The following is a 25,449-nucleotide window of genomic DNA, read 5'->3' as shown; positions in this document are numbered from 1 at the left end:
TTCTTTGGTCAAGGGCAAAATTGTTTATTTGCTGGTCCACAGTTTTATTCAAATTTTAGCTGCAATCACAATGCAACCTCTAAGGACCTATGACAGGTCAGAGACTCTGTTAGACTCCAGAGTTGCAGCAATAAAATATGTCCTGGCATCCAAAAGCTCTTAATCTATTTACCTGGCCCCAAACTGAAGCTTCAGGACTGCCATCGTGAATCACACATGGATGCTTCCTTACGGCACAGGCGCATGGTATGGGGAGGGAGGTGGGAGGGGGGTTCAGGATGGGAACACACGTAAATCCATGGCTGATTCATGTCAATGTATGGCAAAAACCACTACAATATTGTAAAGTAATTAGCCTCCAACTAATAAAAATAAATGGAAAAAAAAAACAAGCACATGATAAACACTCTCCTTTCCACATGTTTCCCTCTGGTGTAGACTCTGGCCTAGACTGCTGCTTCCTGTCCTTTGAATCTTTGGCATTCGTGTGAACATATTCTTTTACTTTTTGCCTAGGTGGTCCAAAACCTCGCAGGCTTTTCATAAGGTATCCTTGAAAATGTTACATGCTAAGTTCATCCTGGGTGAGAGGAAAACCTTTTAGGCAGGGGGTGCGGGGAGAGAGAGGAAAAGAACAAATGTCTTTTAAGCTGCTTGTAAGTGTAGCTTTGGATCTTGGCATCCTTGCAGCACCTCAGCCAAATGCTCGCACCGTCTCTATCCTGAGAGTGTGGAAGCCAGCTCAGGGAGGGATGTGGTGTGTCCAGGGTCCCTCCGATCGTGATGGGCAGCATCGGGATCAGAACCCGAATCTGAGAGGCTCTGGCAACCTTGATGGAGAAGTTGAGAGCACTGGTCGGCGGATGGCCTCCTGGAGTGCACATCTGTGTTGCCCTCCTGCAGCGGTCTATGACCTTTGTGGCACCATGGACCCGTTTTGTGGAAGACTGACACTTTTTCCATGGACTGGGATGGAGGAGGGATGGTCTCAGGATGATTCGAGTGCATTACATTTATTGTGCATTTTATTTCTATTATTATTACATCAGCTCCCTCTCAGATCATCAAGCATTAGATCCTGGAGATTGGGTACCCCTGCGCCAGCGCACGGCATTGAGCAGCAGACGTCCGTGTTCTCATGTGCACGATGGTGTACTTCAGCATGGGGTGAGGGAAGAATTCAGTGGGATCGTGATGGTGTGTGCTTAGCCCAGGGCCTGGCTGGTACTTAGTACTCAATCAATAGTAGCTAGAGGACAGAGTCAGACAGACCCCTGGGGAGGCTGCGACAATGAAGAAGGATGCTACTGTGGGGCTGGATGGTTAGTGCTGAGGCTGCAAGGGATGTGAGAGCATCACCTATGATGCTCACCTCTTGTAAATTCCCATCCACCCACCTCCGTGCCTGAAACGCTGGATTGGAGAACCTCAAGGTACGATATAATGATATCTGCCTCCATTCTGGAGTGGACTTTTTTTTTTTTCCTCCTTTCTCTTAAATTGCTCTCTGAAACAAACAAACAAAAAAAACAGAAGTAAAATATGCAAACTGCCCCAAATTGCACTCAACATACGCTGAATAAATATATACCCACAGAAGCATATGTTCAATGGCTGCTACTCCCTGCTTTTCAAAGCCAACTAGCTTATAAAATCATTCTTCACGCAGAGTCCGGGTGATCAATGAGAAGGTGCAGCGTGAGGACGCAGCTTTAAGCTGCAAATTGAGTTTTTAGTTACAAAGGACAAGGAAGGAAAACCAGCCAGTGAAATCCAGCAAGCCCTGGAGAGCCTGCAACCCCAGCCTATCCTATTGAGGACCTGTGGCCCCTTTATGTCTAGGTCTTGATGACTTCAGGAGTGGGTAAGAGGGGGTTCTTTGGAGTCAAGCTGGATGGGTTTAAATCCTGACTCTACCACTTCCGGTGTCACACTGGGACAAGTTGCCTTAAACTCTTTGTTCTAGTCGCCGAGTATCCAAGAAGAGGTTATATAATAGTACCCACCGTTCATGGTCATTGTGTAAAGTTTAGCCAGAGAATTAAGGAAACCGACTCGGATGCTAGATTTTCTGTCTCTGACATCTCCTTGCTACTGGCTGTGTGGCCTTTGGCAAATTAATGAACCCCTCTGTGCCTCAATTTCCCCATCTAAGTGTGCATCATAGTTTCTACCGCCGAGGGTTGCTGCGAGGAAGGGATGAGATAATGCATGTTCAATTCTTCAAATGGGACCTGGCTCCATAGTAAGTGCTTGGGTCATGTCCGAGACCATTTTCCCCACGTCCTCCCTTGCACACAGGTCTGTAGCAGGCAGACCTTCTCAAAATGCCCTTTGGCGCTGTGCCATTCACAGAGAAAGGAGAACAGGAGGCTTCTGAAAACTAAAAGGTATCTAAGCATCCATTGTGTGGACCTACAACAAGTCATCTCTTCTCGCCGAGCCCGCTGCCCATCAGTGAGTGGTGAAAATAATAGTGTTCAGTTGGCCAAAAAGTTTGTTTGGGTTTTTTTCTGTAGAATGGTATAGAACAAACTTTTTAGCCAACCCAATACATCCTTTTCTGAGTAGCTGGGGAGACTTGATAAGATAATACACCCTAGCAATGTGCCTGGCATGTGAGGAGAGCATCAATGTCCCGGCACCCTAAGAGCTTCCCTGGTGGCGCAGATGGTAAAGAATCTGCTTGCAATGCAGAGACCTGGGTTCGACCCCTCGGTGGGAAAGAGCCCCTGGTGGGGCGAGTGGCAACCCACTCCAGTATTGTGGAGAATTTCATGGACAGAGGAACCCAGCAGGCTGCAATCCGTGGGGTCGCAGAGAATCAGACGTGAGTAACTAACACACACGCCCTAAAGACCCAAAGTGTCTAAACCCAGGCGTGAGTGGTTAGCGTCCCGACCTTGACGAGAGGGCCTTCTTCACTTAGCGTCCGCGTCAGCCCTGCAGGTACAGACCTGAGCTCATCACCCACCCCACACCTGCTCACCGTGTGACTTCGCCAAGCCCTCAGGCACCTCACACCTCGAGGTCCTCTTCTTCCAATGGGATCTGAGCCTCTATGTTGAGTCCCTTGACACTGGGACAGGATAACTAGCGGAAGAGCACTTTAGAGACCATCTCAGCTCTGCCACCGACTGGCCCAGTGGCCTTGGGACAAGTGACGACAGCTGCCTGGGCCTCGGTTTCCTTCTCTGGAAGATGGGAGTGGTCGTACCCGCCCCTCCAGGCCGGGGCCAGCAGTGTGAATGAATACTCATCACACACTGAGAACAGGGCCTGGCACACCGTTAGCGCTATTAAGTGTTAGCTATTATTATTATTAACGAGCTATACGGAGGGTACTTATTATCATCACTAGACAGTTATTGAATAGACATTCATCAGGACCGCTGGCAGATTTTCTCGGGCGAGTGTTTCCTGGCGTCCCTTCTATTAGCTTACAGTGCTTCTCGGTACCATCCAGGAGGCCTCGAAGACTGTAAGGAGGTGTCCGCTGGGACTTCCTGGGCAGCCCAGTGGTGAGGTCTCCACACTTCCGCTGCAAGGGGCACCAGTTCGATCCCTGGTCAGGGAATTGAAGTCCAGCATGCTGCACGGCATGACCAAAAAAAGAAAAAAAAATGCATGCATTTATTTTTTCTCCGCATGCCTCTCTCCACTTTGGAATAGATGCTCCTTGAGAGCTGGGACTAAGGGTTTGTACACGTGATGGCCAGGAGGGCAGCTGGCTTTGAATAAGGGTTTGCTGAACTGAACACCCAGCCCATGCAGGGCTCCAGAGAGTTGCAGAAGGCGTGACGACTCCCGCCAGAAAGATGCCCAGGCTGTAGAGTGAGCGCCGAGCAATGTTCTCAAGCCACTCCCTCTGGAACAGCCTTCTCCCTGGATCCCCGGCTCAGGGACCCCTGACTCTCAGAACCTACCATCTGACCTCCCTGGGCATCCCTGTCAGCTGCTTGCAGAGAACCACAGGAGGTCCAAGCTGCGAGGGCCCCTGGAGACCAGCTGCCAGCTTTCTCACTGCACAGAGGGAAGACTGAGAGCCAGAGAAGGGAAGTGCTCAACGCAGGGATCGTAGCCTGCCTCTCCTAACTCCGGGGCTCCTCTCATGGGAAAGGGGGGTGACCATAAATTCGCACAGCCGGCCCCAAACAGCAGGTCGTAAGCAAACGCAGCCATGCATTTTGCCACGACTAGAATGCCTTGTCTCATTGCACCTTGCTATTGTGCTTCACTGATGATGTGCTTTTTATGAATGGAAGGGTTTTTTTGTCTTTGTTTATATTTGGCTGCACGGGTCTCGGTTGGCCTGTGCGGGGTCTTTTGTTGGGGCATGCCGGCTCTTAGTGGCAGCATGTAGGATCTATTCTCTGACCATGTATCAAACCTCGGCTCCCTGTGTTAGGAGCATGGAGTCTTAACCACTGGACCACCGGGGAAGTCCCTGAACTGAAATTTTTGCAGCCCCACTGCATTGTCAGATGATAGTTGGCATTTTTTAGCAAAAAAGTATTTTTTGGAAGGGGCCTTATCTGTTTGATCTTTCCCATCAGTGAGATGATTACTGTGTGCTCGGTCACCCAGTCATGTCAGACTCTTTGGTGACCCCAGAGACTATATTCTGCCAGGCTCCTCTGTCCATGGGATTCTCCAGGCAAGAATACTGGAGTGGGTTGCCATTTCCTCCTCCAGGGGATCTTCCCGACCCAGGGATCAAGCCTGTCTCCTCCGTCTACTGCATTGGCAGGCAGATTCTTTACCACTGAGCCACCTGAGAAGCCCTTAATAAAGTATTTTTAAATTAAGGTATGTACATTTTTTCTTTCTTTCTTTCTTTTTTTTTTTTACAAACAGTGCTATGGCATACATAATAGACTACAGTATATTGTAAATGTAACTTTGATATGCACTGAAATACCAAAAAACTTCGTCTGGCTTGTGTTAGTGAGATATTCACTTTATTGCATTGTCCTGGAACAAAATCCTCAGTATCTCCAGGGTCTGCCTGCATTGGCATTTCCGCATTATTCTTGAGCATAAACCAAGCATAAGCCTGTCAGGGTTTACCCACTTCCTCCAGTTGGTCTAAACTCTCCTGCAGGTCAGGGACCACTCCAGTCTATTTCTTGGTGTCTCCATACAACAAGAGTGTCATGGTGAGTGGAAAGAGCATGGGCTTGGTGTCAGATACACCTGGTGGCTCAGTAAAGAATCCGCCTGCACTGCAGGAGACCCGTGTTCTATCCGAGTCAGGAGGATCCCCTGGAGAAGGGAATGGCTACCCACTCCACTATCCTTGCCTAGAGAATTCCACGGACAGAGGAGCCTGGTGGGCTGCAGTCCACGGGGTCATAAAGGGTTGGCACGACTCAGCGACGAACACTTTCATTTGACACACCTGTGTTTGCACCCCGGCCCTGCTCTTGGAAAGCTGCGTGATATGGGAAACGCACATTCAGCCCCCAAACCAGTTTTCTCTTCTGCAAAATGAGTCTAATGATAGCAGGCTCTTGGATCGTGGACTTTAGCAGAGTAGACCAGGGAAAATAGCTCGTGCTTGGCCTGCAGTAGGTGCTCAAAGCGTTTGAATTTCCTTTCTCGTGTCTTCAGTAAGAACGTGTTGAAACTGCACAGATGGCTGGCATGTGGAGGGAATGGCCTGTTGGTATTTCACTGGAACTCAAGCCAAGACGAAGCAACAGAACCAGACATTTTATTACATTCCAAAAATATTTACCAAGCATCGAATATTGAGTGATCATCGTCATAATAACTAAACTTTTATAACAACGGACATTTTGCCCTGTACCAGGCTCTATGTAAGGGACATTAAATGTCTAACTCCCCGCCCCCACCCCACCACCCCCCACATACACACACACAGCAATTCTATGAGGTAGATAGGATTAGGCTCATTTTATATTGAGAAAATTGAGGCTCAAAATGTTAATGAAGTGACTATTAATACATGGCTGGTTAAATGGCAGCACCAGGCAGGGTTCCAGCCTGACGCCAAAGTGGACACAGGCTCTGTGCTGGATTGCAGGATGGTGCTGAGAAGCGGAAGCTGTGTGTCACACTCTGTCCTGAAACAGCCCGTGGGCTCAGAAGGAGACAGACTGTGAACCAGAAACCATCCGGCCTGGCAGAGCAAAGTTTGTGCTAGAAGAGTAATTGATGTGGCAGAAAAGGGGAAAAAATGATTCTTGCTCACTCCAGGCACCAAAAGGAAGTCAGGACTTCCACACGGGGATTTCTCATCTGTGATGGTCCCCAGAGTTCCCAGCAACCTCAGGAGGCCGTGATTTATTACCAAGTCCATCGTAAAATAGGGAAGCCGGCATCAGAAAGGTGTGACTTACCCAAAGTCACACGGCTAGGAAGTAGCAGCATCCAGATTAGGCTCTTTCTTTCTGTCTCTTCAACGTTCCTCTCCTTCTTGAGCTCAGGAAGCCATCTGCGGAGGGGGCTAATTATGCTATAACTTAGAGGGTGCGTAGGACTGCTTAGGAAGAGGAGGGCGGCCGGGATGAGGGCAGGGCATGGACAGAGCGGCTGCAGTTGGACCCTGCCTAGAACGGGCACTGCTGGGCGTGGGCCCACGTGGTTTCTGGGTGCAGGTAGGATAGATGAGGCCCGGTGGTGTTTGGGGCAGCATGCCTGAGAGCCCTCCGAGGGCCTGAGGTGGGTGGGCTCTGCCTTCTTCGCTTGCAGGGAGGTCCGAGGCCCCCTGGCGGGGCTCACCACACCCAGGACTATGGATCCCTGCAGTTCTTTTCCACGTGCCTGCCCCTCCTCCCGCCACGTCAGCATTGCAGCCCAGCGCAAACTCAGCGGCAGCTGAATTGACATGAGTTGATTAAAACTCCCAGTAATTATGGGCTCTCCACTGGCCCAGTTATCCAAATCAATGTCGGTAGTAATAGATGGGCAGGCAGGCTCTGTTGACAGGCTGAGGCTGAGCGGGGAGGGGACCGGGACACGGAGCTTCCCAACTCACTCCCCTTCTGGGCTGTTCTCCCAAAGCCTCCAGGGACAAGGAGCGTCTGGCCCACTTAGTCTCCGACCTGAAGGGTGTATCCATGCGTGCTCAGTCACTTCAGTCGTGTCCGACTCCTTGTGACTCAAAGAGTGGGCTGCCGTTCCCTTCTCCAGGGGATCTTCCCAGCCCAGGGATCAAACCTGAGTCTCCTGAAATGCAGGCAGACTCTTTACCACTGAGCCACCGGGGAAGCCCCATCAAAAGGGTGGTTCTTACTAGGGGACTCAGCTCCTGTGATCCTCTGCAACCTCAGTGGCAAAACAGGTGTATCTGAGAGGTGCCTCTGAGCTTTGTTGTGGGGATTTGAAGAAATGGCATATGGGAGATATGCAGCCTTGGGAGGTGCTCCGTAAACACCCATTTCATTTCCTTCCTTCCCTCCCTCTCCCTATTCCCAGGATTCTGTATCTCATCTGTATATCCAGGACTATGCTCTGGCATCCCAAGTCATACCCCATCATAGTGACCTTCCAGCAGGCTTCTCAGAATCCTTGTGCAGCCCCAGCCAGTGTGACCCACTGGCGACATCACAGGCCGCCTCCCTGTGGGTCAGGGGATGGGAACGTGTGAGTCACTTCAATCCACTCCCTGGACTGTAGCCTGCCAGGCTCCTCTGTCTGTGGGATTCTCCAGGCAAGAACACTGCAGTGGGTTGCCATTCCTTTCTCCAGGGGATCTTCCCGACCCAGGGATCGAACTCAGGTTCCCCACACTACAGGCAGATTCTTTACCATCTGCAATGGTAAAGAACCCGCTTGCCAGTGCAGGAGACAGAAGAGCTGTGGGTTCGATCCCTGCATCAGGAAGATCTTCCAGAGGAGGGCATGGCAACCCGCTCCAGTACTCTTGCCTGGAGAATCCCGTGGACAGAGGAATCGTCGGGCTACAGTCCATAGGTAGCCAAGAGTCGGACGTGACTGAAATGACTTAGCACGCGCACATGATGGACCGGATGTAGGTCAGGGGAAAGAGCACCTCATTAAAATCAGGGAACCTTCAGCAGTGGGCCTCGCCTGACTTCCCCCTGCTGTGTGACCTTAGGCAAGTCACTTGGCCTCTCTGGGCTTTCGTTTCCTGAGTGAACAGAATGATACTGGTGGACCCGCCTTAACAATGTTGGGAAAAGCAAAGCTTGCCTGTGGCAATATTCTGCCTACTCTCTGCATGCAACAGGTCCCCTCCCATTGTTTCTTGGATAAGTTTCCTACTTGGGGTAAAGTGACAGGGTGTCTGCAATAGGAGTTACCAGTTTTTGAGCACCTGCCGTTGTGGCGGGTGTGTGTCAGGTACGTGATCTGGTTTGGCTCGCTCACAAGCCCAGAGAGGTAAGAGGGACACTCTTCAGTGGAGACCCAGGCTCGGGGAAGCCAGGGTACATAGCAAGGCAGTGTTTGATCAACTTCACTCGAAGCTGTCGTTGTCTCATTTAATCTTGACCACGATCCTGTGGTGGAGCGCTACTGGTGGGAGGCAGCACTCTTCCCAGGAGGTAGTCCTCTCATTCTGCTTGCACTTGGCAATGAGAGAGAAAGCAAATGCTAATAGAGCCCTTAGAGGAGGATGAAGCTTTGCCCATGATTAGGCAGCTTCAGAGGCATTCTTGTGATTTATTAAAGCGTTGTTGTTGTTTAGTAACCAAGTCGTGGCTGACTCTTTGTGACCCCGTGGACTGTAGCCCACCAGGCTTCTCTGTCCAAAGGATTTTCCAGGCAAGAATACTGGAGTGGGCTGCTATTTCTTTATCCAGGAGATCTTCCAGACCCAGGGATTGAACCTGTGTCTCCGACATTGGCAGGCAGATTCTTTATTGCTGAGCCACCAGGGAAGCCCTTCTTAAAACATGCTCCTTCAATGTAAGGAAATTCTCCATTTTCTTCTGAAATACTTTGGACCTAGTTCTCCCCTGTTCGAGATCTATAGTTGTTTTAATAAACACCAAGCAACTCAGAGCTAAAAGTCTTATCCCACTTCCTGTTGCCCAATTCTTTCATTTTATAACAGAGGAAACAGACTCAGAGGGTGGGGTGTGCTTGCCCGAGGCCATCCAGCGAGAGACCAAGGCGGGGCAGAACTGGAATTCAATGTTCTGGAGAGCTATTCCCCTGTATCTGTTGAGGACTTGCTAGGATCTGGCTTCTTATCTCCAACATCCCATCTGCCGCTTCCACTTTGAGGATGGTTTGCTCACTACCAGTTTTCCAAAGGAAGAAACTGAGGCTCAGAGAAGCCACGTGAAGAGTTCAAAATGACAGCCAGTAAGAGGCTGAGTCTAAGCTGGAGCTGCTTCCCTTACCCCTGCCTGCCTCTCCTGTCCTAGGTGGTAGAAAATAATGGAGGTACCACACTTCTGTCTCCCAGGATTGGAGGGAGGGGCACGGTTCATCCTCCAGTACCACCATAAAATGCCCCAGGCTTCTTCACTCTGAGAGTCAGTTGGGCCCCAGGAAAAGTTTTTCTGTTTTGTGAGTTGGTTGTTCTTCCTTCTGCTTTAGAACAGCTGGCCCACCTTCTAGACCTGGGGGTGAGGTGGTGGAACAGCTCATTACAAATTTTGTGCTCGGAGCAATTTGCATTCCATAATTAATGAACATTAAAATGCATAATTACAAACAGAAGCAAATGGCTTGGTGCTGATGAAAAGTCAGGCTGGGAAGGAGTCAGAGCAGGCACAGGGGTGGAGGAGGAAGCTGGAGAGAGCAGAGCAGTGCCAGCCTGTGATGGAAACAGCTGGGAATCCCCCAGCCCTCCCCTCTCAGGTCCTCAAGGCTTTAAGACTCAGGGACCCAGACCCAGGGTCTTCCTGTGGTTTCTCTTCTGCGATGGAGCAGAATGGAGGCTGTGAAACTCTGGAGCTGGCTGGCCTAAGTTAGATCCCAAGCTCTGTCACCTGCTTACCATGAGACCTCAGGCAAAGAAGCAATACTGCAAGAAATGGGGTCATTGTCCACTGGACCTGCCCCCTCTCTCCTGCCCGCTTCTGGTCCCACAGAGCCTGCCTCCCAAGGCTGCTTCTGTGAGCTCCAAGGAAGTACTTAGAGATAATTGAATTCACTTACTTCAGTAATCTCTTTTAAGTAGCAAAGCAGATCACTCCACTCCTCTGCCAACAGACCTCTGGTGCGTTCCGGTTACACTTAGAATAAACTTGAGATGCCTTCTCATGACCAGAGTCCAGGGTTAGCAACTTTTTTGTATAAAGGGCCATGCAGCGAAATATTTTAGACTTTGCAAGTCATGTGTGGTCCTTTCATCATCATCTTCTTTAAGAACAAACAAACAAGCAAAAACCTTTTAAAATGTAAGGAGACATTTTTAGCTCTAGAGCTGTGCAAAAATCGGCTGAGAAGGAGTGGATTTCTTTTCTCTATTCCTCCATTAAAAACAACTAAAGCCTCCGGAGGTTATATATAAAACAGATTAAGACTGTGGGCTTCCCAGGTGGTGCTAATGGTCAAGAATCCTCCTGCCAGTGCACGAGACTCAAGGGATGTGGGTTCGATCCCTGGGCCGGGAAGATCCCCTAGAGTAGGAAATGGCCACCCACTCCAGCATTCTTGCCTGGAGAATTCCATAAACAGAGGAGTCTGGCAGGCTACAGTCCATGGGGTCGCAAAGAGTCAGGCCCGACTGGGTACACCCAAGACTGTGAAAGGTGGAGAGAAGGAGGCAGGTCAGGTAGGGGCTCTGAGACCAAGGGAGACGTGTTGGTCATTCCCTGCATTTTCTTTTTGCCTCGTGTCCCAAGCTTGGCATTGAAGGAGCCAGCAACTAAGAAATAAATGCCTGCAGATAGACAAAAACAAGCAAAAAGCAGAAAACCTCCACCAAAAAAATCAAATAAAACAAAAAAACAATCAAAAGCCTGCTTCCTTCAGCCAAAGTATTAGGAAAAGGGAAGCCAACCAACCAAGATAGAAAATTTTAGACACTGACCATTCTATTCTAGCCAAACATCACAGAAAAAATCAGTAAATAGACACAACATGCCTATTCCCCACCCCCCATGCTAATAAAGTCGGTAACTAGATTTCATCTTTAGCAGGCTGTACTGAGACAGTCTGCCAACCCAGTCTTCCCTGCTGGCTAGAGGGGTGTCAGAGAAGGTCAGGTAAGGGGCCAGGACTTTAATCCCCATTGAGAGGTAGTGAGCAGCCCTCCTAACTCCATCCAAGGTCCATCCAGTGTCAGTGGAGACTAATGAAGAGCCTGGACATCACCCTCAACCTTCAGTAATACGCTGCTCTCCCAAGCCTGCTGAGGTGTTGCCAGAGGATGCTAGTAGAAAGTCAGGGCCGTTGACCAGGAGTGATGAAGTCACTCCTCCTCTCCAACCACGTCAGTGGGGAACAGTGACTCGGCGCACCTACTGTTCCCATCCAAGCGGGTATCAGCGGAGTCCTAATAGGGAGGCAGATTCCCACCATTCCGGAGCATAATGAGGACCCTTCCCTCTTGGGTATCCGTGGAGGCCAAGTGGGGAAACTGGAGTTCTGTCTCCTCATGACAATAACCAGGTGTGTCTCTCCTTTCCCCTGCTGGAGCGGTGTCAGAAAAAGCCAGATTAAAAAAGATATCTTTAAGATTCAGAATTTTAAAAAATAATAATATAACATAATGCTGCAAAAATCTAGGTTTCCATTGGGAATCACTTGTCATACTAAGAACCAGGGAGAACTCAAACAGAATGAAAAAAGACAGCTAGTAAATGCTGCTACCAAGATAACAGACATATGAGAATTATCTGATGAATATGCTGGGATAGCCCTAATAAAAATGCTTAAACAAGCAATTATAAGCACAGATAGACAAAAAGAAAAAAAAAAAGTGAGAGAGAGGGAGAAAATCTCAATAAAGAACCAAAAAATATAAAGGAGAAGCAAATGGAAATTATGTAGCTGAAAAATACAATAAATGATTTTTAAAAATAAAGCAGTAGATTGACTCACCAGCAGAATGGAGAGGACAAGGAAATAATCAGTGAACTGAAAGAACAATAGAAATTACCCGCTCTGAACATCAAGAAAAAATAGATTGAAAAAGAAAATGAACATAGTCTCATGGGCCTGTAGGACTGTGAAAAAAGATCTAACATTTGTGTCATTGGAGCCCGAGAATAAGAGAAGAAACAGCAGGACTGAAAAAGGACACAAATGAACAATGGCTAAAAACTTCCCTGATTTAGCAAAATGAATCATTCTACAGTTTCAAAAAGCTGAGAAAGCTCAAGGATAAACACAAGTCCACACCAACACATCATAGGCAAATTTCTGAAAAATGTCTTTAAAAAAAATCTTAAAAACAAGGAGAGAGAAATGACATCTACAGGGGAAAAACCATTTTGAATGATTATGAATTCTCATAAGAAATCCTGGAGGCCAGAAGGAAGTGGCATAATATTTTGCAAGTAATGAATAAAAAAATAGATCTGTCAACCCAGAAGCCTGTGTCCTATAAAATAATCCTTTAGGAATGAAGGAGAATGAAGATATCCTAGGATGCAGGAAAACTAAGAAAATTTGTCACCTGTAGACTTAGCTTAAATAAATGCTTAATGAAAGTTACCAAACATAAAGGCAATCATAAAAGAAAGAATCTTGGAACACTGGAAGGGGAGAAAGAACATGGTTATCAAAGATATAGGTAATTGCATTAGACCTTTTTTCTCCTCTTGAGTTATCTTCATTGTGTTTTTATGATTAAAGTCAAAATGATGGCAATATCTGATGTGCTTCTAAATACAGTCCACCCAATATCCCCAGGTTTCACATCCACAGATTCAACAATCTCAGGTGTAAATTTCCCAGTTGGTTGGATTTGTGGACAGACAACCTGCAGATGTGGAGTGTCTATAACTGTGTTCACTGTACCAGGCCATATAAGGGCCTTGAGCGTCAGTGGAGTTTGGTATCCATGAGGAGGGCTGGAACCAATCTGCTATGGATACTGAGAGACAACTGTGTATTTACAAGAATACTTAAGAAAATTACCACATCCTCTTGCACCCTTTATTTCCCTGGTGAAGTGAAAGTCAATGTCTGACTCTTTGCGACCCCATGAACTGTACAGTCCATGGAACTCTCCAGGCCAGAATACTGGAGTGGGTAGCCTTTCCCTTCTCCAGGGGATCTTCCAGTTCAATTCCTGGGTCGGGAAGATCTGCTGGAGAAGGGATAGGCTACCCACTCCAGTATTCTTGGGCTTCCCTGTGGCTCAGCTGCTAAAGAATCCACCTGCAGTGCGCAAGACCTGGGTTTGTTCCCTGGGATGGGAAGATCCCCTGGGGGAAGGGAAGAGCTACCCACTGCAGTATTCTGGCCTGGAGAATTCCACGGACTGTATAGTCCATGGGGTCGCAAAGAGTCAGACACGACTGAGTGACTTTCACTTTCACTTTTAAGAAAATTATGTTATAAATGGGTGAGGATAAAAGGACATAAAGAGAAGTAAGTTTTCTACATATCAATTAAACTGGTGAATATTGTCACCAGTACACTAGAATGAGTTATGCATACTAGAACAACCACTAAAAACTATACCAAGAGATGTGTCCCCAAATATTATAGGTACATTAAAATGAAGTTCTAAAAAATGTTCAAGTAACCCACAGGAAGGTAAGACAAAGAAAGCAGAGAAATGAAAAGCAGAGATCAGTAAACAGAAAATAAGCCAGTAGACTTAAGTTCCAAGATATCTCGAATCACGTTAAATGTAAGTGATCTTACTACACAAATTAAAAGGCTGAAATTGGCAGAGTGGTTAAAAAATCATGACCCAATTATATGCTCTCTATGAGAAATTCACTTCACATATAATGATTTAGGTAGACTTGAGAGTAAACAGAAAAAGACATATGCATAGCAAACAAAAGCTGAAGTAGCTTTATTAATATCATAAAGTAGGCCTTAGAGCAAAGAGAAGGACTCTGAATATAATAATGAAAGGGTTGTCCACCAGGAAGACATAGAAATCATAGATATTTATGCATTCAACAACAGAGCTGCAAAATGTATGAAGCAAAAACTAATTGAACTGAAAGGAAAAATAGACTAATGCACAGTTGTATCTGGATCCTTCCATAACCCCCCTCAACAACTGATAGAACAATTAGAAAGTGAACAGTGTTATAGATTAGCTTAGTAACACCTCCGACTGGAAGGATCTAGTTAACATTTATAGAACTCACTGCTCAGCAACAACAGAGCGCATTCTTTTTAAGTGCCTATGGGACATGTATTGAGATAGACCGTATTCTGGGCCGTGGTAAAAGTCTCAACAAATGTAATGAATTTAAATCATACAGAGTGTGGACTCCAGCCACCACAGAATCAAACTAGAAAGCAGTAATAGATAACACCTGGAACACCTAAACACCTAAATACCTGAAAACTACACACCATATTTCTAAATAATCTATGGGTCGAAGAGGAAGTCTCAAGGAAAATTAAAAATACATTGAACAGAATGAAATAAAAAGACAATATATCAAAATTTGTGGGACACAGCACAGTGATTCATCCTTTTCCTTAAAGTGAAAGTCTTTATATTTAATGAGGAGGAAATTTATAGCCATGAATGCATATATTAGGGGAAAAAAAGACTCAAATGAATAATCTAAGTTCCTATTTCAAGAATCTACTAAAAGGAGAATAGTAAACCCAAATCAAACAGAAGAAATCAATACAATTGAAAACAGAAAAATAGATAAAAATCAATGAAACAACAAAAAAGGTTATTTGAAAATGTCAAGAAAGTTGAAAAAATGAATAAAATGACAAGGCTTTTAAAGACAAGAGGAGGGAAGACCCAAGTTACCAACACCAGGAGTAAAGTGCTTGTCAGTCAGTTGTGTCTGACTCTTTGCAACCCATGGACTGTAGCCTGCCGGGCTCCCCTGTCCCTGGGATTTTCCAGACAAGAGTACTGGCGTGGGTAGCCGTTCCCTTCTCCAGGGGGTCTTCCTGACTCAGGGGTCAAGCCCAGGTCTCCTGCATCACAGGCAGATTCTTTACTGTCTGAATCACCAGGAAACTTGAAAAAAAATAAACAAAATAGCAAGACTTTTAAAGGAAAGGGAAGATACAAGTTACCAATGAACCACCAGAAAACTTGAAAAAATAAACAAAATGGCAAGACTTTGAAAGAAAAGGGAAATACAAGTTACCAATGTCAGGAATAAGACAGATAATATCACTATAGACCCTGCAAACATCAAAAAGGTTAATAAGGGACTGCTACAAACAGCTATACCCACATACATTTGACAACCTAAATGAAATGGACTATTTCCTTGAAAAATGCAAAATACAACAATTCACCCAGTTTGAAATAGATATTTGAATTGCCCTGTAACTTTCTTTTTTATTTTTGGCTGTACCGATCTTCGTTGCAGCACACAGAATCTTTGATCTTCATTGTAGCTTGCTGGATCTTATTTGCAGCATGTGGGACTGAACCCAGGTCCCCTGTATTGGAAGTGCAAAGTCTTAGCCATGGACCACCAGGGAAGTCCCCCTATAACTTTTAAGAAAATTGAAAATGTAGCTTAAAAACTCCCCTCAAAGAAATTTGTAAGCTTGGATAATTTCACTGGAGATGTAGTACTCAGGGTACGTCTCACACCTTGTATAAAAATTAACTTGAAATGCATCATAGAATTAGAATTAACTGTAAAACATAAAGCTATAACACTTCCAGAACACACACATACACACGCACATGAGCAACTATTTGAGATTTGAGCTTGGCAAAGTGTTCTTAGATTCCAAGATATAGTTTTTATGATCCATAAAAGAGAAGATGATAACTTGGATTTCATCAAAATGAAAAACATTTGCTCTGTGAAAGCTCAGTGGAAGAAGATGAGAAGACAAGTTACAAAGTGGGAAAGAAAATATTTACAAACTGCATATCTGACAAAAGTCTAATGTCTGGAATATATAAAGAACTCTCAGACCTTAAGGATGAGAAACAATCCAATTAGAAAATGAGCAAAAAACATTGAGAGACATCTCACTGAAAAGGATATAGAGATGGCAAATAAACAAAAGATGCTCAGCATCACTAACTATTAGGAAAATGCAAACTGAAACCACAGTGGGGGTATGACTACACCCCTCCCAGGGTGGCTAAAATGAAAAATATTCACAACATCAGATGTTGACAAGGACGTGGAGAAACTGGACTGCTCGTATTTTGCTTGTGGGGATTTAAATTGGTACCACCACCCTGGAAAAGTTTGGCAGCTTCCTAAAAATATTAGACATGCAATTATCATACAACTGAGAAATTATACTCCTTGGCCTTTTTTCCCCCAGGGGAATGAAAACTTACGTCCTCACAAAAAATCCTGCATACCAATGCAGCTTTAGGGCTTACGAGGTAGCAGTAAATCATCTACTTGCCAGTGCAGGAGATGCCAGATACGCAGGTTCAATCCCTGGGTCGGGAAGATCCCCGAGAGAAGGAAGTGGCAACCCACTCCAAGTATTCTGCCCTGGGAAATTTCATGAACAGAGGAGCCTGGCAGGAAACAGTCCATGGAGATGCAAAGAGTCGGACAAGACTGGAGCAGCTAACACACACACACTTGCATAGTCCATCCATGCCATAGCATAATGCTCTTCATTTAAAAAGGAACTCAATATTGATACATGAAACCACCTGGATGAATATGAGAGATATGCTAAATGAAAAAATTCAACTCCTAAAAAGTTCATTTTATTTATGATTTTATTTATGTAACAGTCTTGAAATGACAAACACTATAGAAATAGAGAACATACTGGTTGTTGCCAAGTACTCAGGAAGGGAGTCAGGTGAGCAGAGGGTATGGCTTTAAAAGGGCAAGAGGAGGGATGAACGTAGTGGTGGAAATGTTCTGTATCTTGATTGTCTATATATATATCCTGGTTGTGATACTTTACTATAGTTTGCCAAGATATTACCATTTAGGGAAACTGGTAACTCATCATATCTTTCTGTGTTGTGCTGTGTGTGGTTAGTCGCTCAGTCGTGTCTGTCTCTTTGCGACCCCATTGACTGTAGCCTGCCAGGCTCCTCTGTCCATGGGGATTCTCCAGGCAAGAATACTGGAATGGGTTGCCATTCCCTCCTCCAGGGGATCTTCCCAACCCAGGGATGGAACCCTGGTCTCCCACATTGCAGGCAGATTCTTTACCATTTGAGTGTTGTTTCTTAAAGCTTCATGTGAATCTCTAAGTATCTCAACATTTTTAAATGCATAATTAAAAAGAAAAAAGCACAGTTCTCTGACTACATTTGTCTTATAGACCACAGTTCGCCAACCCCTGGCTTAAGTGATCTGGTCCCTTCGTACCTCTGCCCGCTTGCCTTTTACTAACCTTGTTTATTCCTGTCTCATGGAGCTTCAGCTGCATTGGTCTCCTCTGTTCCATGGATAGGACAACACTGTTCCTGCCTCAGGACTTTCATACTTGCTATTACTTCTTGGATAACTCTCTCCACTTATATTCTGTTGGGAGATTCCACTTACTGTTATGGCTTCACTCAAGTGCTCAGTTTATATACCTCTTTGACTCTATCCCCATTCACTTTTTATCACATTGTACTTCTGTTGTACTCATGTATGGATGTGAGAGTTGGACTATAAAGAAAGCTGAGCGCTGAATAATTAATGCTTTTGAACTGTGGTGTTGGAGAAGATTCTTGAGAGTCCCTTGGACTGCAAGGAGATCCAACCAGTCCATCCTAAAGGACATCAGTCCTGGGTGTTCATTGGAAGGACTGATGTTGAAGCTGAAACTCCAATACTTTGGCCACCTCATGTGAAGAGCTGACTCATTGGAAAAGACCCTGATGCTGGGAGGGATTGGGGGCAGGAGGAGAAGGGGACGACAGAGGATGAGATGGTCAGATGGCATCACCAACTCAATGGACATGAGTTTGAGTAAACTCCGGGAGTTGGTGATGGACAGGGAGGCCTGGCACGGCGTGCTGTGGTTCATGCGGTTGCAGAGTCGGACACGACTGAGCGACTGAACTGACCTTTTGTTGTACTTCTTTGCACTATGAAATAATCATTTTACTTCCTGTTAATTATTTGTCGTCTCTCTAGAATTTATTCCCCCTGAGAACAAGGTCTTGCTTGTCTTCTTTACTGCTGCATGTCCAGCACCCAGCATGTATGCTTAGCACTGAGTAGACGTTCAGTATACGTTTGCTAAATGATCCAGTGAAGGACTTAGATGGGTGAGAAAGAACAGATGCACTGAGAGTCCCACTTAGGCTTTGTGGGGGGCATGGGTTCGTCCATTTACCGTTTGTTCCGCTCACCTGTTCATTTATCCTTCATTCACTAAGTGCTTATGACGTGCCAGGTTCTGAGCCAGATATTCTAGGTTGTTTTCTCACAGGGTCTCCAGAAATGCCTCCCAGAAAAGCATTCTTATTTCTCTCTTACAGATAAGGAGCCTGAGACTGTTTCAGAGTGGAAGCACTTGCCTAGATGCTCAGCATCCAAGGCCTGTGTGCAGTTCAAGACTGAAATCACCCTAGTCTCCGGTCTCATCAGGTCCCGTCTCCAAGCTATCCCCGCTATTTAAAGAAAGAAAGCTGAGGCCCAGCTCGGTACCAGGCCACCGGGCACATGCGTGGTATTCCTGGGAAGGGTTCTGTACTTCCTCTTCCTAGAAAACAGAATGTCCCCTTGGCTTCGGTGACGTCTGTCTCCTCCCTGTGAGAAGCCATCTCTGACCCAGGCCCCCCTACTGTGACACTCCCCAGTCAAGCACATTCGCAGGGTTTCCATTTTCCCGTTCAGATATTACACCATGGTTCTTCACATTTCCTGTGTAACTAGTTCTCTGTCTAACAGAGAGGTGTATTTCTCATTTCTCAATCTGGATCCTAAGCTCCTTAATCATACCCAGAATGGCAGCTGGCAGCTAGCGTCTGCCGAACACCGTGCCAAGCGCTTGATGTATTTATCTCACTGTATTAGTTATCTATTGCTGTGTAACAAATTATCCCCAAATTGGGCAGCTTAAAACAAAAGGCATTTATTATCTCCCGCCAGTTTTGAAGATTAGAAATTTAAGAGCGGCCTAGCAAACGCGGTGGCATGAGAAAATAGACATGTGTTCTCTCGAGGGTCTGAAGGCCAGACGTGTGCGGTCACGGCGTCAGCGGGGTCCGGCCCGCTCCCGGGGCTCTAGGGGGAATGTCCCGGCCTCTCCAGCTTCTGGTGCCTGTGGTGTTGGGCGACTGTGGCCACATCGCCCCCATCGCTGCTCCCCCACCATGACTCTCTCTGTGCGTGATCTCTCTCTGCTTCTCTTTTAAAAGGGCCTTTGTGACAGCATTTAGAGCTACCTGGATCACACCAGGGCACTATCTTCATCTCAACAGTGTTGATTTAATTATATCTGTGAAAAGCCTTTTTCCGTAGAAGGTAACATTCACAGGTTCCAAAGGTTAGGATGGGGATATATCTTTGGGAGGCTTCCCAGGTGGTGCTAGTGGTAAAGAACCCGCCTGCCCATGCAGGAGGCATAAGGGACGCGGGGCTGATCCCTGGAGGGTTCGATCTCCTCTCGCCTGGAGGAGAGCATGGTGATCCACTCCAGTATTCTTGCCTGGAGAATCCCACGGACAGAGGAGCCTGACGGGCTACAGTCTGTGGGTCGCAAAGAGTCAGACATGACTGAAGCAGTTAGGCACGCACATGGCACGTGTGCATTAGCCTCTCATATGACCTCATAGGTTTGCCATAAAGGTTAACTGAATTAAATCAAATAAAGTGCTTAGATTATGCCTGGAGTATAGAATGTATTGTTTTAAAGAACAAGAGTGGTAGGGAATCAGTAGGGGTTGATGGAAAGAGTCGTGAGTTACCTGATTGAGTAGTATCTTCTGTTACCTGCTGAGAAGGTCAGCCCTCCCTTCTAGCATTCACCCCAAGTCTCTGCAGACAGACAGACCAGCCTCGGGCAGCAGCGCATGCCGTCAAATGACCTCATGACCAAGTGCCTTTCTGGCTGACACTTAGTGCTCCGAGACAAGCAGGGGCCTCCTCTGAGCTTGTATTAGTATGTACAGCACTTCACTCCCATGGAAAATTGATTTTTCTTTTTAAGCACAAAATGTAGCCAGTTTTATAACCTTTCCGCTGCTTGACAAAGGCCATTTATAACCAACTCTCTCTGTCACCCTTCCTGGCGCCAGTCTCAAGTGTCTCGAAGAACTCTCTGGTGCATTTGTAATTATGAATTCTTCTTACGCAAAATTTAATTTCCAAGACAGCTGACCTTTTTTTGTTACTGTGGGTTTTGTAAATTAACTTTGGGGTGTGTGTTTTGTTATTGATGTTGTTCAGGATGATGGCTTAGGGAGGAGGGAGGGGACAGGGGAGCTGGTTGGGAGGAGAGGAACGTGGGGAGGGCATTTTAATCAGCAATGTCCAGTGATGGATGAAGAGGGCTGGACTCTGAGTGTTAATCTTGGTGGACAGGAAATGCCAGCCGGATGACTGAAATTAAAACCTAGTACCTCATTTTCTCTCCCGAACACAGGAGAGTTGGGACTGCGTTCTCCATCTGCTGGACTGGAGATGAGCTTAGCTTCATCAAATGATGGGAATCTAGATTAAATAAATAGATGGTTTTCCCGAGGCTATAAGAGCTTCCATTCACAGAGCACTTAGCAGGTGCAGGCACGCCCTCGAAAAGAGCATTCGACTGAGGTTCTCAAGGTTGGAATTGGTGAGGTTTTCAAGAGACCAGAGGGCAGCCTGTTTGGTTACCTAGAGGAAGCTGCTTGTGGCTAGACAGACTTTGAAATCATCTGTCCATGGGATCAGTAGCTGGACCTTGGCTGTCAGCTTTAGGAAGGTTCACTTTGCTATTGTTGTTTAGAATGCATTTATTTATTTGCACTCGGGAGTGATGCTATTTAGAAATATCACACTGGTGGCTACTAGGAGGATGATGGAGAAGAGGCCAGATTGGAGGTTAGCAGACTGTTTAGGAGACCTTCTGTGAGGATGTACGAGTCTCATTTAGGACTTCAGGCTTGAGGCTGGAGAATAGGTTACACATTCAAGACAGGAAGGAAGAGAAATTACATTTGATGAGTACCAAACTGCATGCCAACTTCCAAAGTAAGTTCCGCAGCCCCTGCAATCCAACTTAAGCTTGACACCAAATCCACCAAAGCAGGTGCTGAGCTTGTAGGAAGTTGAAATTCAGAGAGGGTGAGTAACTTACCCCAGATCAGGCAGGAAGAAGGGGAAGATGTGGAATTTAAACTCATATTGGTAGAAGCTCTTAAAAATATATCGGGCTGCTTCCCCCAGTGACCCAGGGGGACAGTAATAATAAACACAGTACAGATGATGACCCCAATAAGGGCAGTGTTCATAGCAGCTCACATTTGCTTGCGTGGTTGCCATATCAGCCACGGAGTTCTTAGCACTCTGCACATACGACCTGCCTTCATTCTTACAACTTTACAAGACAGGTGTAGACAAAAGTTCCATTGTACAGGTGGGTACACCGAGGTTCAGAGGCGTGAAGGAATTTGTCCATGGCCACAAAGCTGTTATTTAATAGTTGGTCAGATAAGACTCTGTTGTTTTTTGTTTTAAAAGATTATTATTTTTTTTTTTAGATGCAGACCATTTTTAAATTCTTTAGTGAATTTGTCACAAAATTGTCTGTTTCATATTTTGGTGTTTCGGGCCACAAAGCCTGGGGGAATCTCAGTCCCCAACCAGGGATGGAGCCCGTACCCGCTACGTTCAAAGGCGAAGGCTTAACCACTGGACCGTCAGGGAAGTCCCACGGTCAGATAAGACCTTGAGCTGCTCTCTGCAGTCCTGACCCCTGCCCCTTTTCAGAAGGTGAGAGGAGAGGGCGTGATGAGACCACCGCCTCTTCAGCCGTAACCACCCCGCTCCTCTCTCTCCCTCTGAGCAGTGCCCCGAGGAGCTGAGGCCCATGAAGGATGGCTCGGGCTGCTACGACCACTCCAAAGGCATCGACTGCTCCGACGGCTTCAACGGCGGCTGCGAGCAGCTGTGTCTGCAGCAGACGGTGCCCTTACCCTATGACGCCACCTCCAGCACCATCTTCATGTTCTGCGGGTGAGTCTCTGTCCCCGAGGCCTGACCACTCCCTTCACAGCAGTGGGATGGATGCAGAGGAAAAAAAAAAAAAGTCGGGAACCACAGCCTGGGCCTGGCTGGCTCTGACCTTCACTGAAATGGCCTTTATGCCTCTGCTTTTTCAGCCCCAGAGGCAAAAGGCAACAGTCTAACCTTTGGGTTGGGGATTGAGAAGAAGAACGGAAGAAGAAAGGTAAATAATTGATTAGTGATTATAATAAATGGTACACACGTCCAGGCTGCACCCTAGGATCAGGACTTCTTTCCTGTAAAAGTCTCCTGCCCTTTCTGCACCTGCCCCGCAGCCGGGGTCAGTGTATTTTAGAGGTGAAAGCAGACACCTTGAAGGTGTCGCTGAGAAAGCAGCAGCTGGGGCGCTTCCGAACGTGGGCTCAGCTCAGGCTTCCGGCTCTGTCTCTGCAGGGAGTAAGTAGCGCCGAGTTCAGAGGCTAGTCCTTCTTTGGCCTCATGTCCCTACCGATAAGAATAATTCCTTGGGAGAGGCGAGGTGGAGAGGAAACAATGCAGGCGAAGCTCGAGAGGTTCTCACTCCTGTTAAGAATTCAGCTGAGTTTTAAGGTTAGTATGCGAAGGAAGGAGGGGGTCACGTTAGGACCGACTTGTCCAGTGACCTGGGACAAGTCACTCTCCCTCTCTGGGCTGCCATTTGACCACCTGCGAAATGAGATCTTTGGGAAAATGATGCCTAATGGCTCTTCCAGTTTACCTTGTTTTCCATGTTGATAATGTCTGCAGCAGGACCTCTGCCATGGAGAGCTTCTAGGATCGCATTTGATCCTTAGCCATCACTCAAGAAAATGCCAGCCTTTTTCCTTCTCTTCATCCCCTTTCTGCTCATGTCTTCATAGTAGACACCTTGTTCTCCTTTTGACGTTCTGTGACTCAGAAAAATGATCTTTTGTGTTGCAAGACGTTCAGTCATTGAAGTGCGCCCAGTGCTGTACTGGGCTTCCCAGGTGGCACAGAGGTAGAGGATCTGCCTGCCAATGCAGGAGATGCAAGAGACACAGGCTCCATCCCTGGGCTGGGAAGATCCCCTGCAGGAGGAAACGGCAAGCTGCTCCAGTGTTCTCGCCTGGAGAATTCCAGGGACAGAGAGGCCTGGCGGGCTACTGTCCCAGGGCTGCAAAGAGGCGGACACACCTGAGCAGCTGAACCCACACAGTGCTTTACTGACACAGAGAAGGAGAAAAGAGCATCTAACAACCTTTCTAGCCCCGAGAACTATGAAAGAGGAGGTGGAGGAATGCGTAAGTGTTTAATTTCAGTTTAACAGGAAATTAATTTTACCTGCATGGTCCCAGTCGGTGGGATCTGGTCTTCCTTCTGGGGCTCATTTCAGGGGCTCCCCACCCCAGCCCCAGTTACGCTTGGTGCCAGAGGCACCTTTGAGCAGGTGTTAGAGCAGCTCGCTGGAGGCCCTAGATATGTATCAGTAAAATAAATAAGAAATAAATTAGTGTGTGCAGACCTGAATTTATAGGGTCTCTCCTCAGCTGAAGTGACTGCAGGGCAGTGCTGAGTAAATTATGCATGGGCTTAGATCTGAGGCCTGAATACCGAATCAGCTGTGTTCTCATCATTGTTATTGTGCTTGGGGGGAGGGGTGTCCTGTTGCAAATAACAGTTTACAGCAGGGGACCACAGCAGTAATGGATTTTGACATAGAAACTGTCGGCCTCTTGCATCCATAGCACACCACCAGGGTCAAGGGGAATCGGTACCTCTGGGTTCCAATCCTAACCACCTCTAACTTTCTCTTAGACATCAGGGCAAGACTCTCAGGACCCTTGACCTTCAGTCTCTGGAATCTCTGAAATTTTAATAATATCTGCCTTAATGTAACGATGGTTGTAAAAAGTGCAAAGTGCATTTGTTACTCCATTCAGGATAAGTAATGTGTCCAAGGTCACGTGGCTAGTAATGTAGCTTGCCACTTCTCGCTGTGTGACCTTAAGCGAGTTACTTAACATCCCTGTGCCTCAGTTTTCTCACCTGTAGAAAAGTGATGATAATAGTGTCTCTCTATAGAGTTGCTATGAGGATTAAATACATGACATTAACTGCATCACAATTTATTATTGTTTAATCACTAGGTCCTAGGTCATTTTCTACTCTTTGCTACTCCATGGGCTGTAGCCTGCCAGGCTCCTCTGTCCATGGGATTTCCCAGGCAAGAATACTGGAGTGGGTAGTTATTCCCTTCTCCAGGGAATCTTCCCCACCCAGGGATCAGACCTGGATCTCCTGAGTCTCCTTCATTGGCAGGTGGATTTTTTACTGCTGAGCCCACCAGGGAAGCCCCGACATCACAATTTACATTAATATTTATAAAGTGCGCAATTTAGCTCTATTAGGTATTTGTTAAATAAAGTAGCTAAAATGAATGACAGTAACGACAACAGGCCTGCACTTGCTCAGTGACCTGAGGGGCTCAACCTCTTGTCTGTGAGACAAGGACAAGGTAACCGGCCCTGCCCAGAAAGGTCTCTGAAAGTTTTAAATGAGACTGAATTAAGAGAGTGCAAGTGTGCTGTGAGCTGTTGAGGCTCCTCCAAATGCTGACAAACAGGAGGAAAATGGGGATAAAATTCAGGTCTCCTAAAACCAACTGCAGTGTCAACAGTCTTTGAAAATTGTCTATTAAGGATGCAAATGAGAAGTTAGCCGCATTTGTTAGAAGCACTATAAACAAAACAATGAAAACCATTAGCAGGTACTTATGTGAAAGTTGGTGGAGAGAAGTGGCAGGCTATTGAATTAAGCAAGGAAAACAAACCCTCACTCAAGGGGACCTTGTTGACTTGTTTCAGAGCTCTGTGCCCTTCTGAGAGTTCCCTGGGTAGCACGAATTTCATAAAGCGTGTTGCAGGCAGGTTAACAATAGCAGCTAACCCTTACGAAGCACTTCCTATGTGCCAGGACTGTGCTGAGTGCTTTGATTACATTCAGTTCAGTTCAGTTCAGTTGCTCAGTCATGTCTGACTCTTTGTGACCCCATGAATCGCAGCACGCCAGGCCTCCCTGTCCATCACCAGCTCCCGGAGTTTACTCAAACTCGTGTCCATCGAGTCAGTGATGCCATCCAGCCATCTCATCCTCTGTCGTCCCCTTCTCCTCCCGCCCCCAATCCCTCCCAGCATCAGGGTCTTTTCCAATGAGTCAACTCTTCGCATGAGGTGGCCAAAGTATTGGAGTTTCAGCTTCAACCTCAGTCCTTCCAATGAATACCCAGGACTGA

The 25,449-nt window shown here is 46.6% G+C and overlaps 1 protein-coding gene across 4 annotated transcripts in view; it reads left to right on the top strand.

Moving 5' to 3' along the window:
• Nucleotides 1-25,449, top strand: part of ASTN2 (astrotactin 2) — a 989,097-nt gene that overhangs the window by 604,496 nt on the left and 359,152 nt on the right. For all 4 annotated transcript variants that reach the window (XM_043453335.1, XM_043453336.1, XM_043453334.1 and 1 more), the window contains one exon: nucleotides 22,000-22,166. In XM_043453335.1, coding sequence (XP_043309270.1) covers nucleotides 22,000-22,166 — 167 coding nt within the window. The remainder of the gene's footprint in view (nucleotides 1-21,999; nucleotides 22,167-25,449) is intronic.

The sequence above is a fragment of the Cervus canadensis genome, chromosome 30 (genome assembly GCF_019320065.1).
Source record: "Cervus canadensis isolate Bull #8, Minnesota chromosome 30, ASM1932006v1, whole genome shotgun sequence".
NCBI lineage: Eukaryota > Metazoa > Chordata > Mammalia > Artiodactyla > Cervidae > Cervus > Cervus canadensis.
The sequence above is the reverse complement of the archived record's forward strand: the minus strand, read 5'-3'. Positions and strand labels throughout refer to the sequence as shown.